Below are 13,858 nucleotides of genomic sequence, written 5' to 3' on the forward strand. Positions count from 1 at the left end.
AAAAGAATCGTAGTAAAAAGAAACTACAGAATCATATAACAAAGCTGGTTAATAAGAATTGAGATAACCATGATAGCAGTTGAGTAGGATATAAATATGCTCTACAGGTATACGAATTTCACATGCTATGCTGACTTACGTCTTACTTATGTCCATTTTGAGATCCGACTGGTCAGTCAGAATGGAACTCGGACATATCCCAGGGATAGATTGTATGTGATCTGTTTTATAATGAGAAATAGAGAGTTTAAAGACCTTGTTCTTGGTCCGTGTCATGATTGACTATTGCAAAGCCACCTGGCATTGAAAAATTGAATAAGTCACATCATTGAATATATTGCATTGCTCCACTTTATTTTATCCCATGCATGTCTTTCACTCTCCTGAATGTTCAGGCAATGACAACTCTAAGCATCTATCGCTTGGTCTGCCCCTCTTCCTTGCTCCCTCCATTTTTGATTCACAGATCCTCTTAGTACTTAATTCTTTGCTCACCCACTCCATGTGTCTAAAGCACTTCAGTGCACTCGCTCATTTTTCTCAATCACTCTCACCTTACTGCCATACCTTGCTCTTTAATTGTCATTATGTGTTCATTATATATTCATAACACCTTCCAGAAGGTGTCCCTATCAACTGTCTCATATGCTCTCTGCAGGTCCATAGCTACCACATACAAATCGGTCTCTTTCTTCAAGTATTACTCGCTAAAGTAAACACCAGGTCTACATATCCTTTGCTATTATTAAAGTGCATCACCAATCTGGTGGTCTGTGCATTCCACTACCATTTCAGTCACTAATATCCCATACTCCTTATGAGGTATATTCAACTGACTTATACTCCAAGAATTTGAGCGTTCATTTGTGTTCCCATAACTTTAATATAAAGGCACCATTCATGCACCATCACAGAAGTGAACACCTGGTCTACACATCCTTTGCTATTATTAAAGCCATATTGCACATAACCAATCTGATAGTCAGTGTACTCTACCACCATTTCAGTCATCAATCTCCCGTACTCCTTTCAAGGTATATTTCTTTGACTTATATGTACTCCAGTAATTTGAGCATATATTTTTGTTCTGGAAGGAGGTAAATAGGGTGCGTAAGACAAGGGAGCAAATGGGAACTTCAGTGAAGGGCGTAAATGGGGAGGTGATAACAAGTAGTGGTGATGTGAGAAGGAGATGGAATGAGTATTTTGAAGGTTTGTTGAATGTGTCTGATGACAGAGTGGCAGATATAGGGTGTTTTGGTCGAGGTGGTGTGCAAAGTGAGAGGGTTAGGGAAAATGATTTGGTAAACAGAGAAGAGGTAGTAAAAGCTTTGCGGAAGATGAAAGCCGGCAAGGCAGCAGGTTTGGATGGTATTGCAGTGGAATTTATTAAAAAAGGGGGTGACTGTATTGTTGACTGGTTGGTAAGGTTATTTAATGTATGTATGACTCATGGTGAGGTGCCTGAGGATTGGCGGAATGCGTGCATAGTGCCATTGTACAAAGGCAAAGGGGATAAGAGTGAGTGCTCAAATTACAGAGGTATAAGTTTGTTGAGTATTCCTGGTAAATTATATGGGAGGGTATTGATTGAGAGGGTGAAGGCATGTACAGAGCATCAGATTGGGGAAGAGCAGTGCGGTTTCAGAAGTGGTAGAGGATGTGTGGATCAGGTGTTTGCTTTGAAGAATGTATGTGAGAAATACTTAGAAAAGCAAATGGATTTGTATGTAGCATTTATGGATCTGGAGAAGGCATATGATAGAGTTGATAGAGATGCTCTGTGGAAGGTATTAAGAATATATGGTGTGGGAGGCAAGTTGTTAGAAGCAGTGAAAAGTTTTTATCGAGGATGTAAGGCATGTGTACGTGTAGGAAGAGAGGAAAGTGATTGGTTCTCATTGAATGTAGGTTTGCGGCAGGGGTGTGTGATGTCTCCATGGTTGTTTAATTTGTTTATGGATGGGGTTGTTAGGGAGGTGAATGCAAGAGTCCTGGAAAGAGGGGCAAGTATGAAGTCTGTTGGGGATGAGAGAGCCTGGGAAGTGAGTCAGTTGTTGTTCGCTGATGATACAGCGCTGGTGGCTGATTCATGTGAGAAACTGCAGAAGCTGGTGACTGAGTTTGGTAAAGTGTGTGGAAGAAGAAAGTTAAGAGTAAATGTGAATAAGAGCAAGGTTATTAGGTACAGTAGGGTTGAGGGTCAAGTCAATTGGGAGGTAAGTTTGAATGGAGAAAAACTGGAGGAAGTGAAGTGTTTTAGATATCTGGGAGTGGATCTGTCAGCGGATGGAACCATGGAAGCGGAAGTGGATCATAGGGTGGGGGAGGGGGCGAAAATTTTGGGAGCCTTGAAAAATGTGTGGAAGTCGAGAACATTATCTCGGAAAGCAAAAATGGGTATGTTTGAAGGAATAGTGGTTCCAACAATGTTGTATGGTTGCGAGGCGTGGGCTATGGATAGAGTTGTGCGCAGGAGGATGGATGTGCTGGAAATGAGATGTTTGAGGACAATGTGTGGTGTGAGGTGGTTTGATCGAGTAAGTAACGTAAGGGTAAGAGAGATGTGTGGAAATAAAAAGAGCGTGGTTGAGAGAGCAGAAGAGGGTGTTTTGAAATGGTTTGGGCACATGGAGAGAATGAGTGAGGAAAGATTGACCAAGAGGATATATGTGTCGGAGGTGGAGGGAACGAGGAGAAGAGGGAGACCAAATTGGAGGTGGAAAGATGGAGTGAAAAAGATTTTGTGTGATCGGGGCCTGAACATGCAGGAGGGTGTAAGGAGGGCAAGGAATAGAGTGAATTGGAGCGATGTGGTATACAGGGGTTGACGTGCTGTCAGTGGATTGAATCAAGGCATGTGAGGCGTCTGGGGTGGACCATGGAAAGCTGTGTAGGTATGTATACACGTGTGTGGACATGTGTATGTACATGTGTATGGGGGGGGGGGGTTGGGCCATTTCTTTCGTCTGTTTCCTTGCGCTACCTCGCAGACGCGGGAGACAGCGACAAAGTATAAAAAAAAAAAAAAAAAAAAAAAAAATTTTTGTTCTCCTCATCTTGATATAAAGGCACTATTCATGCACTCTGCTAATCCGCAGGCACTATTCCTTGGATCATACATACTTAGAAATGCCTAAATAGTGTGTCATCACCACTAGCTCTCAGTTTCATAAGATACTCAACTGCAACTGCTTTGCTACACATCATCTTATCAAAGGCTTCCATTTCATATTATCATCTGCAAACATGCCTGTCACTAGCAACCATACCTCACTGCCACACTCCATCTTTGCCCCTCCTTTCCCTAATTTTGCTTAATCTCTCCTCTCATTCTATCCATATATATATTAAAAAGCCACAGTGATATCACTTAGCCCTGCCTCACGCATGTATGTATACCAGAACTTTAGGTCAACTCTCCATCCACTCTTACACATGATTTTTCTTCTCTATTGAAGGCTCTCACACCGTTCACTAGTTGTCCCCCTTTGCTATATATCCTTAACACATCCTTAAAAGCATTCCACTTAATTTTGTCATATGCTTTCTCCAGATTCATAAAAGCTAAATACAACACATGCACCCTCCTCCATACAAATCTATCTATAGCCCATGCTTCGCAGCCATATAACATTGTTGGAACTACTATTCCCTCAAACATAACTATTTTTGCTCTCCAAGATAACATTCTCTCCTTCCACACATTCTTCATTGCTCCCCCTCCCGAACCCTGTGACTCACTTCTGCTTCCATGGTTCCATTCACTGCTAAGTCCACTCCCAGATGTCTAAAACGCTTCACTTTCTCCAATTTTTCCCCATTCAAACTTACATCCCAATTAACTTGTCCTTCAACCCTACTGAACCTAATAACCTTGCTCTTTTTTCACATTTACTCTCAACTTTCTCCTTTCTCACACTTTTTCATACTCAGTCACCAACTTCTGCAGTTTCTCACTCGAATCAGCCACTAGAGATGTATCACTGGCAAACAACTGACTCACTTCCCAGGCCCTCTTATCCCCATCAGATTGCATACTCACCTCTCTCTCCAAAACTCTTGCATTTACCTCCCTCATCACTCCATCCATAAACAAATTCAACAACCATGGGGACATCACACACCCCTGCCGCAGGCCAACATTCACTTGGGACCACTGCTTCTAGCAACTTACCTCCCGCACCATATACTCTTAAGACCTTCCACAAAGCATCTCTGTCATATCCTATCATATGCCTTCTGCAGATCCATAAATGCTACATACAAATCCATCTATTTTTCCTAGTAATTCTCACACACATTCTTCAAAGCAAACACCTGATCCACACATTCTATACCAATGCTGAACCCACACTGCTCCTCCCCAATCTGACTATCAGTAAGTACTTTCACCTTCTCAATCAATACCCTCCCATACATTTTCCCCAGGAATACCCTACTAACGTATGCATCTGTAGTGTGAGCTCTCACCTTAATCCCCTTTGCCTTTATACAGTGGTACTGTGCATGCATTCCACCAATCCTCAGGCATCCCAACCAAAACACCCTACATCTGCCACTTTATCATCACATGCATTCTACAGACCTTCAAAATACACACTCCATCTCCTCATGTCGTCGCTATCTGTTATTACTTCCCCCTTCCCCCTTCACTGATTTTCCATTCATTCTCTTGTCTTGCGCAATTATTCAACTCCTACCAAAACTTCTTTCTATTTTTCCTATAATTTAATGATACTCTCTCACCCCAACTCTCATTTGCTCTCTTTTTCAACCCTTGCACTTTCCTCTTTACCTCCTGCCACTTTCTCATATACATCTCCCAGTCATTTTCACTCCTTCATTGTAAGCATCATTGTAAGTATCATCTTTCACTAACAATTTTACCTCCTCATCCCACGAGTCACGACCCTTTCTAATCTGCCCACCTTCCATCTTTCTCATGCCACATGCATCTTTTGCACATGCCATCACTGCTTCCCTAAATACATCCCATTCCTCACCCACTTCCCTCTTGTCATTTGCTCTCACATTTTGCCATTCTACACTCAAAATCTCGCTGGTATTTCCTCACACAAGTGTCCTTTACAAGCTCACTTACTCTCACCACTCTCTTCTCCCCATCATTCTCTCTACATTTTTGATAACATCTACAGTTCTTCACCTTGCCTGCACAACACAGTGGTCAGACATCACTCCAGCTGCCCCGCTCAGCATATTTACATCCAAAAGTCTCTCTCTTACATGCCTATGAATACATAATCCAATAATGCCCTTTGACCATCTCTCTTACTCGCATACATATACTTATGTGTATCTCTCTTTTTAAACCAGGTATTCCCACTCAAGTCTTTTTTAAGCACACAAATCCATAAGCTCTTCATTTCCAGCAGGTTTGGATGGTATTGCAGTGGAATTTATTAAAAAAGGGGGTGACTGTGTTGTTGATTGGTTGGTAAGGGTGTTTAATATATGTATAACTCATGGTGAGGTGCCTGAGGATTGGCAAAATGCATGCATAGTGCCATTGTACAAAGGCAAAGGGGATAAAGGTGAATGCTCACATTATGTAGGTATAAGCTTGTTGAGTATCCTTGGGAAATTATATGGGAGGGTATTGATAGGGAGGGTGAAGGCATGTACAGAGCATCAGACTGGGGAAGAGCAGTGTGGTTTCAGAAGTGTTAGAGGATATGTGGATCAGGTGTTTGATTTGAAGGATGTATGTGAGAAATACTTAGAAAAGCAAATGGATTTGTATGTAGCATTTATGGATCTGGAGAAGGCATATGATAGAGTGGATAGAGATGCTCTGTGGAAGGTATTAAGAATATATGGTGTGGGAGGCAAGTTGTTAGAAGCAGTGAAAAGTTTTTATTGAGGATGTAAGGCATGTGAATGTGTAGGAAGAGAGGAAAGTGATTGGTTCTCGGTGAATGTCGGGTTGCAGCAGGGGTGGGTGATGTTTAATTTGTTTATGGATGGGGTTGTTAGGTAGGTGAATGCAAGAGTTTTGGAGAGAAGGACGAGTATGCAGTCTGTTGTGGATGAGAGGGCTTGAGAAGTGAGTCGGTTGTTGTTCGCTGATGATACAGAGTTGGTGGCTGATTCATGTGAGAAACTGCAGAAGATGGTGACTGAGTTTGGTAAAGTGTGTGAAAGAAGAAAGCTGAGAGTAAATGTAAATAAAAGCAAGGTTACTAGGTACAGTAGGGTTGAGGGACAAATCAATTGGGAGGTAAGTTTGAATGGAGAAACACTGGAGGAAGTAAAGTGTTTTAGATATCTGGGAGTGGATTTGGCAGCGGATGGAACCATGGAAGTGTTAGTGAGTCACAGGGTGAGGGAGGGGGCAAAAGTCCTGGGAGCGTTGAAAAATGTGTGGAAAGCGAGAGCATTATCCCAGAAAGAAAAATGGGTATGTTTGAAGGAGTAATGGTTCCAACAGTGTTATATGGGAGAGGCATGGGCTATAGATAGAGTAGTGCGGAGGAGGGTGGATGTGCTGGAAATGAGATGTTTGAGGACAATATGTGGTGTGAGGTGGTTTGATCGAGTAAGTAGTGAAAGGGTAAGAGAGATGTGTTGTAATAAAAAGAGCGTGGTTGAGAGAGCAGAAGAGGGTGTTTTGAAGTGGTTTGGGCACATGGAGAGAATGAGTGAGGAAAAATTGACCAAGAGGATATATGTGTCGGAGGTGGAGGGAACGAGGAGAAGAGGGAGGCCAAATTGGAGGTGGAAAGATGGAGTGAAAAAGATTTTGTGTGATCGGGGCCTGAACATGCAGGAGGGTGAAAGGAGGGCAAGGAATAGAGTGAATTGGAGCGATGTGGTATACCGGGGTTGACGCGCTGTCAGTGGATTGAATCAAGGCATGTGAAGCGTCTGGGGTAAACCATGGAAAGCTGTGTAGGTATGTATATTTGCGTGTGTGGACGTATGTATATACATGTGTATGGGGGGGGGGTTGGGCCATTTCTTTCGTCTGTTTCCTTGTGCTACCTCGCAAACGCGGGAGACAGCGACAGTGTAAAAAAAAAAAAAAAAAAAAAAAAAAAAAAAAAAACATCCACTCTAACCACTTTGCTGCTTGCAGAGCTTTCACTGCCTCTTCTCTTTTCACCAAACCATGCTCCATGATACTCTCACATAAAATACCTCCTCATCCTAATTCTGTCAGCATGTCATCGAACATATTCAACAACCCAACAGAATATTCGCTTCATCTCTTCACCATATCACTGCATGTTACCACTTCCCCATTTGCCTCCTTCACCAATGTACCCATTCCCCCTTCCAAAGATTTTCTTATTCTCCTCAAAGTGTTATCCAGGACCTCTTCTAAAAGCTTCAGCAGCACTACTTTAGGTTGCAGGGAAATTTAGACTTTTTTGAAGTTAGAAGTTCTTTGATGAAACTCTGCTCCCAAGATACAGCCTTGCCAAAGATGTCTTTTTGATTGTGGCATAACCTTGTAAGTGGGAGCCAGTAATGCCAACATATACCTGTTACCTTTATACAATGTGTCAGCACTCCTTTGAAGCTGTGTAGCCCAAACTTCTCTCAGCAAGTAGCAGAAATTATAAAACAAAGACACATTATCAGACAAGACAGTTCACTATCACTAGAGGTCTTACAACAAATCCAGACCCTAAACGATACCATTACTAACCCAGTCTGAAAAGAATGCTGAAAACAGCTAGTCTTTCTTCTATGCCAAAAGCACAATACACAGAGGAACCAATTCTGTTCATAAATCCCCCACACTGCCTCAGAAGCAGAAGACAATTTGGAAGAGTATGAGTGGAGAAAGATGAAGATAACTGTGAATAAAAGTAAGGTAATTAGGTGCAGCAGGAAGGTGAGCAAGAATGGTCTGAGTTTAACTGGAGAGGACATAGAAGAAGAGAGTGCTTTAGGTACTGGGAGTGAATGTAGCAGTGAATGGAACTCATGGGGGTTTAAGTCTTAGGTTTGAAGAGCATGTTAAATTATTTAGTGCAGTAAGGAGTGCATTGAAGGAAAGGGCAGTGTCTGTAAGAGTAGAGATGGATATTTGTGAAGGTATGTTATTCCTGTCAGTTTTGCATGGTTCTGAGTCTTTGCGCTTGAATGCAAAAGAAGGGAAAAGGGTAGATTGGCTTCAACTGAACTATTTGAACATAACAAAAGGATGAGAGGTGTGCTTGGAATAGAGCATATTGGAGCAATATGGTATATAGGGGTGACTTGTTGTCAGTGGACTGAGCTAGAGGATATGAAGTGGTCAGGAGAAACAACGGAATGGTCTGTGGGACTTGGCCGTGAATGGGGGCTCCACTTTTAGGGCATTATGCATAACAGTTAGGGATTATATGCATGCAAATGATGCCATTCTTCAGCTGTTCCTAACACAACCTCACTAATATGGGTAATAGCAAACAATTATGATGAAATAATGAAATGAGGCAGGTTGATCAGTTGAGAAATGCGTTTCAGAAAGAAATGTGTTAGTGGGCCCATTCTGATTGAAATGGTAATTAGAATGCGCTGAAATAGCTCAGGCATGTGGACAGGGTGATTGGAATGTGCTGAAATAGTTCAAGCATATGAACAGCATGATTGAATAATGACTTATGCAACATGTGTTTGCAAGAAGCAAAGGAAGCAAGGAAGAAGGTTAGACTAAGGAGATGGGAGGATGGAGTAAAGAAGGCTTTAGGATGCATTGGAGAGAAAGAATAGGAATGATATGTTGTATAGGGGATGATATGAAGGTAATGGGTTGAACCAGGGCATATGAAGTTTTCAAAGTAAACTATGGTGTATTCTGTATTGTTTCCTAATTTTAAGATTTTAGGAATCTGGCACCATCATTGTTATTTACTTTGAACATTCTTTTTTTTTTTGCCTTAACCCCTTAACTCTTCCAGACATATATTTACACAAGTTAGACAGCTCCTTCATATGTATGTTCACGCATCAAAGTTTGCACCTTTATTTCAAGGCACCCACCAAGATAGTCTCTGAGGTGGCAGTGCATGAAAGTTTATCTCCACAGTCAATCACCTTTCAAACATGCCAGTAAGAGCACATCCTCTTGAGATTTCACTACACCTCAAAGTTTTGGAGGTTTCTACCCTCTCATGTCTTTCCCAATAACTATGACTTGGTACATTTTCAAAGACAGGTTTTCACTTCCTCCAAAATTCATAAATACTTTCCCTTGTCTCCTCTTTTTTCCTCTCAATCCTCTCCATATTTCAATTAAGGTCTGGCCTTGATGTGGAGTTTTTTCTGTGATTGGAGCCTTCATTGTAAAAAAGAAAGAGAAAAAAATATTGCCTTTAGCCAGATTTAGAGGTTCAGGCTGATGATAATGAATTACTTGATCTTTCACAAGATCATGTACAGAGTGATTCAATTAACACTTACATTTTAGCATTATAAGTTGATCAAGATTAGACAGTAAAATAGGTAGCATAGATGGAGGCACTGTTGCCATTGCCCACCAGAATTTGACAACTCTACATCCAACTGATGCTGCTGGTAATTTTTCAGACTCATAATTTTTTATGGATGGGGTTGTTAGGGAGGTGAATGCAAGAGTTTTGGAAAGAGGGGCAAGTATGCAGTTAGCGCTACCTCACTAACGCGGGAGACAGTGACAAAGTATGATGAATAGACATAGATAATTTTTATGAAAAATTAATAGTGGATCATATAGATTATGATAAGAATAGATTTAGTGTATTAGATAATACAAATTGATAGCAATCAATTTTTCAATGAGGGTAAAAGAAATTATGAAATATAGGTAGTGGCATCTCATTTAACACTGAGGCCTTCCGCCCACACTTGTTGCTCTTTATGCTGAAACATCACTCATTGTTGTAGTGATAGTAGTAGACCAAATATACTTTTGAATTGAATTTTTTATTGTTATATAGATACCACTAAAGTTCTAAGACTTAATAGATTTTCTCTACGGTTTGAAGAACTTGAAGCTTGCATGGTGAAAGGGAAATCAAATTGAAGAGTTTAGAGATTAAATCAACCTGACTGTGATTTGTAAGACATTAGATATTCTTAAGACTTATACTTTCCCAGTTCCTGGATTACAAGTTCTTGTGTACTGCCAGGAGGACCTATCTGTAATTGAGCCATATCTGTCATTGAACTAGTTATGGCTAAACTCTATTTTATTGTTTCCTCATTATTGAGAAAATAGTTGGCCAGTTAAGTGAAGCGTGTAATGTTTATTTTGTAAAGGATTTTTTTTTATTTTAGTTAAAGATTCAGGTTAAGATACATCTCAGTCTTGAAAGAGACTTTTCTGGATGTAGATGGAATGTGCCATAGATATGAAAACCATCCCTCATACATCTTAGTTCTGTGTTTCAAGAAGTTCCAATAAAGTTATTCTGGGTAACAAAAGTAGAAAGTTCTTTTTATCTGCTGTTTGTAGTTACTGTAACGATTGCAGCCTTTTTTCCACCAAGTGATGATGGCCAGCTACCTGCTAATAGTTGTGGAGGGTTCTGTTATGTATGATAGTTTTCTCCAACATCTAAACAAACCTGAATTGGGGATCTTAGAGCAGTGGTATCCCTGGCTAGCTTTGTACAGGTTCATAAAGACTAAACTTTTTTTTTTTTTTACATATAGTTAATGCTTCTTTACAGGAGTTCCCCAAACCTTTGTGCCTAAGCATAACAGTACCATGTTTCTTAAATTCCAAAAATACTTCACATATTATTTCACACATTAAACATCTTGTACTGTACTCAGTTTTATACACCTTTAAGCTTTTTGGAATTTTTTGTTACACTTCATGACAGTTAGGATTTGATAGATTTATGATGTCATTAAAGAGACTTCACAGTGCTTGTCTGACCTAATACTGAATGCCCAAATCTTTCCTGTGTATTGTTTCTGTACTTAGGCTAGCTTAGCCATATGTTTGACCTCTTTTATAATGGGATTGGTGACAGAGACCTCGAAATACTGTGAGGATGACTGGATTATTTATTTTAAGCTGATAATAGATGTTGCTGAAGTACTATGATATTCGAGGTTTTGAGTCACTTCTCACATTTTCTCAGTTGGCTAATCGGTTTGTGTGTGAGATGGTTAACCTACCTACATTGTGAAGTCATACCAGAGTCTGCTTTAGTTGGTCATTTTCTATTAGACTATATTGTTGCGTCGTTATCTGTTTGTGGGCAGACAGATCGTGATTGTCAGCACATGTTTTCCCGTATGTCTCTAGGTTGTCATGTTAAACATCCCTGACATGGTCTTCTGCACTTGGTGTACCTATGTTGAGTGTGTGTGTGAATTCATTCCTCATCCTTCAACCTTTTTCCCTCTGCCTTTTGCCCTCTCCATTGGTCCACTTTTGTCATAAAATACCTGATTCTACCTGTTGGTCCATATTTTGTAACCCATAACCTCAGGCTCTCACTGCCTTGCCTTCATGTTTGTCTTGTAGTTTTTCCTGTTTTGTTTACTTTTCCAACTGTTTTACTGTAAATGTTGCACTTCACACATGGGGCAGGTGCATATTCTTTACATCAACTAACTTTGTACTCTGACAGTGCTTTGAGTACATATCTTCCATTGAATGTGTATCTTTCCATCATCCCATGCATATGATTATTACCTTCTTCATACATTAAATGCATTCTTTGCTGTTTTTTTAACCTAATAAGAATGAGTAATGAATAATAACATGTAACACATTATTATAGCTGCTATTCATTTATAAGCTAAGAGGCCTTTAACAAGTACTTAGAGACCAAAATTATTTCCTCTTGGTTGCAGCATAAATCCTCTTTGGTTGCAGTATGAATCCTAGCTGGTTTCTATTTTAACTCTTTTGGTTGCCTCATGATTCCTTGGTGGTTGTGCAGGCGGGAATGGCATGCTCAGTGAGTACACTCGAAACGAACTGCGGGCCCATGTTGGTGCCCGAAGCACAGGGGGTGGTGGGGGAGGGGCAGGACCAGGTTCTCCCTCCCCCAACCAGCAGCAACAACAGCAGCAGCAGCAACAACAGCAGCAGCAACAGCAGCAGCAGCAGCAGCAGCAGCAACAGCAACAGCAACAACAACAACAACAACAACAACACCAACAGCAGCAGCAGCAGCAACAACAACAACAACAACAACAACAACAGCAACAACAACAACAACAACAACAACAACAACAACAACAACAACAACAACAATCTCAACAAACACAACCACCTCACCTGGCCTTTCAACAAACCCCCGACCAACACCACCACCACCATCATCACCTTGACCAGCCGCTACTTCATTCTTACTCCCCCTCAGGTACCTATCCTTTAGACTCACTCACTTGTGCTACACTCTAGCATCACCCAGGTCTCTAGCCTTACCACACCCTTAATGATCTCAATCATTCCAAGTGATTTCGACTTCAGTTTAGTACCAATGCATCTTTTGCCGTACTCAGTCTCATTTGATATTACTCAAATTACCTGACATGCTTATACCTTACTTATATGCATAGTTTTTATTATTAGCTTTATATGGTTAGTTACGCAGCTCAGTTGCCATTGATATATCATGCATTGCTTATTCTTTTTTTTTTTACTTGCCCCATTATGTAGATATATTTCAAGAATTTCCATATGTAGTTTTCATATGTATGTTTCAGCTTCTCTTTGTAGGAATGGCCCTTTTATTTATCCACCTTTTATTTATCCATCATATTTGATTATGACTGCCTCTGTGACATGTCCTTACCTCAGAATGTCAGTTTTTTAATTGCAAATTATTATTTTACATTACTCTACATCCTGTCACTGTAACATAATTAAGACACCTCACTGTGCAGCACCAATTAGCTTTGCTCATTCTGTACTTGCTTTATTTCTCCTCTTCTCTGCATGTAGTTGTAAAAATCATCTCTATTTTATTTGATCACTTTTTCAACTAGTTGAATATTTTCTTGCTGTTCTATGGTAATCTTCTAGCATTATGATTGTCTCGTAGCTCTAATATTGTCACAAAATTTGCTAATTGTGTCTGTGATTGTATTTTTAACCAGTTCCCCTTAGTGATTGGATTTATGAAAATATGGATAGGCGTGTAGGCTTGTATTATTTCATTATTATGATAGTTTCTTGTTATGAAAGAATAGATTTAACTTCAAAAATCAAGAATCATTGGAAACCAGTGGAAGTAGGAAACAACCAATTAGTATTATTTTAGTTACTTGTGGAAGCATTAAAAAAGAAGTGCCTCCATTTGACATTAAGGTTTCAGTCTGTATAAATAAAGTTTTTGTTACTTTGAATATTTTGAGAAAAATTCTCTTTGTACATACTATGGTACATTCTTTCTTTTTCCACTTTTTTTTCAATAAGGCAAAATATTTATATAAATGATAAGTTTGTATATCCAGAGGCATAGGAATGACAGATTGAGAAATGTACACAACAAAATAGATTATGTGGATAATTGCTCATGTATGCATTTATGTAAAAGATTTAGGTGTTACTAGACACCCTGCAAGTTGTTAATCCTTTAGGAATAAGTCAACTTCAGTGAGGTATTACCATCATTGATAGACAGGAAGGTGTGTAGTCTAATAAAGGAACTTTTAACTCCAAAGGAGTCCCTTATGTTCGTGCTTCTGTGTAGAGTGCAGCTTTGAAGCTGCAGGAGCCCATGAAAGGAGTTGCAGTGATGTATGGTAATAATATGATATCTTTTTATGATGGTACATATTGGCATGTGTTGCCAGTCTCCGCTTGCTAGTTGGTACACCCATTTTGAGAATTCACCTTCAGGAAGGATGTACCATTGTTGATGGACAGAAAGGAGCACATTCTTTTCAAGGA

At 40.0% G+C, this 13,858-nt stretch overlaps 1 protein-coding gene across 24 annotated transcripts in view; it reads left to right on the top strand.

The window, feature by feature from the left end:
• The window catches only part of LOC139753727 (uncharacterized), a 1,039,260-nt gene that overhangs the window by 893,124 nt on the left and 132,278 nt on the right, over positions 1-13,858 (top strand). For 19 of the 24 annotated variants that reach the window (XM_071670490.1, XM_071670488.1, XM_071670497.1 and 16 more), the window contains one exon: positions 11,898-12,323. The exons of the other annotated variants lie outside the window; for them this stretch is intronic. In XM_071670490.1, coding sequence (XP_071526591.1) covers positions 11,898-12,323 — 426 coding nt within the window. The remainder of the gene's footprint in view (positions 1-11,897; positions 12,324-13,858) is intronic. 24 annotated transcript variants of the gene reach the window in all.

Source organism: Panulirus ornatus, chromosome 15 (genome assembly GCF_036320965.1).
Source record: "Panulirus ornatus isolate Po-2019 chromosome 15, ASM3632096v1, whole genome shotgun sequence".
NCBI lineage: Eukaryota > Metazoa > Arthropoda > Malacostraca > Decapoda > Palinuridae > Panulirus > Panulirus ornatus.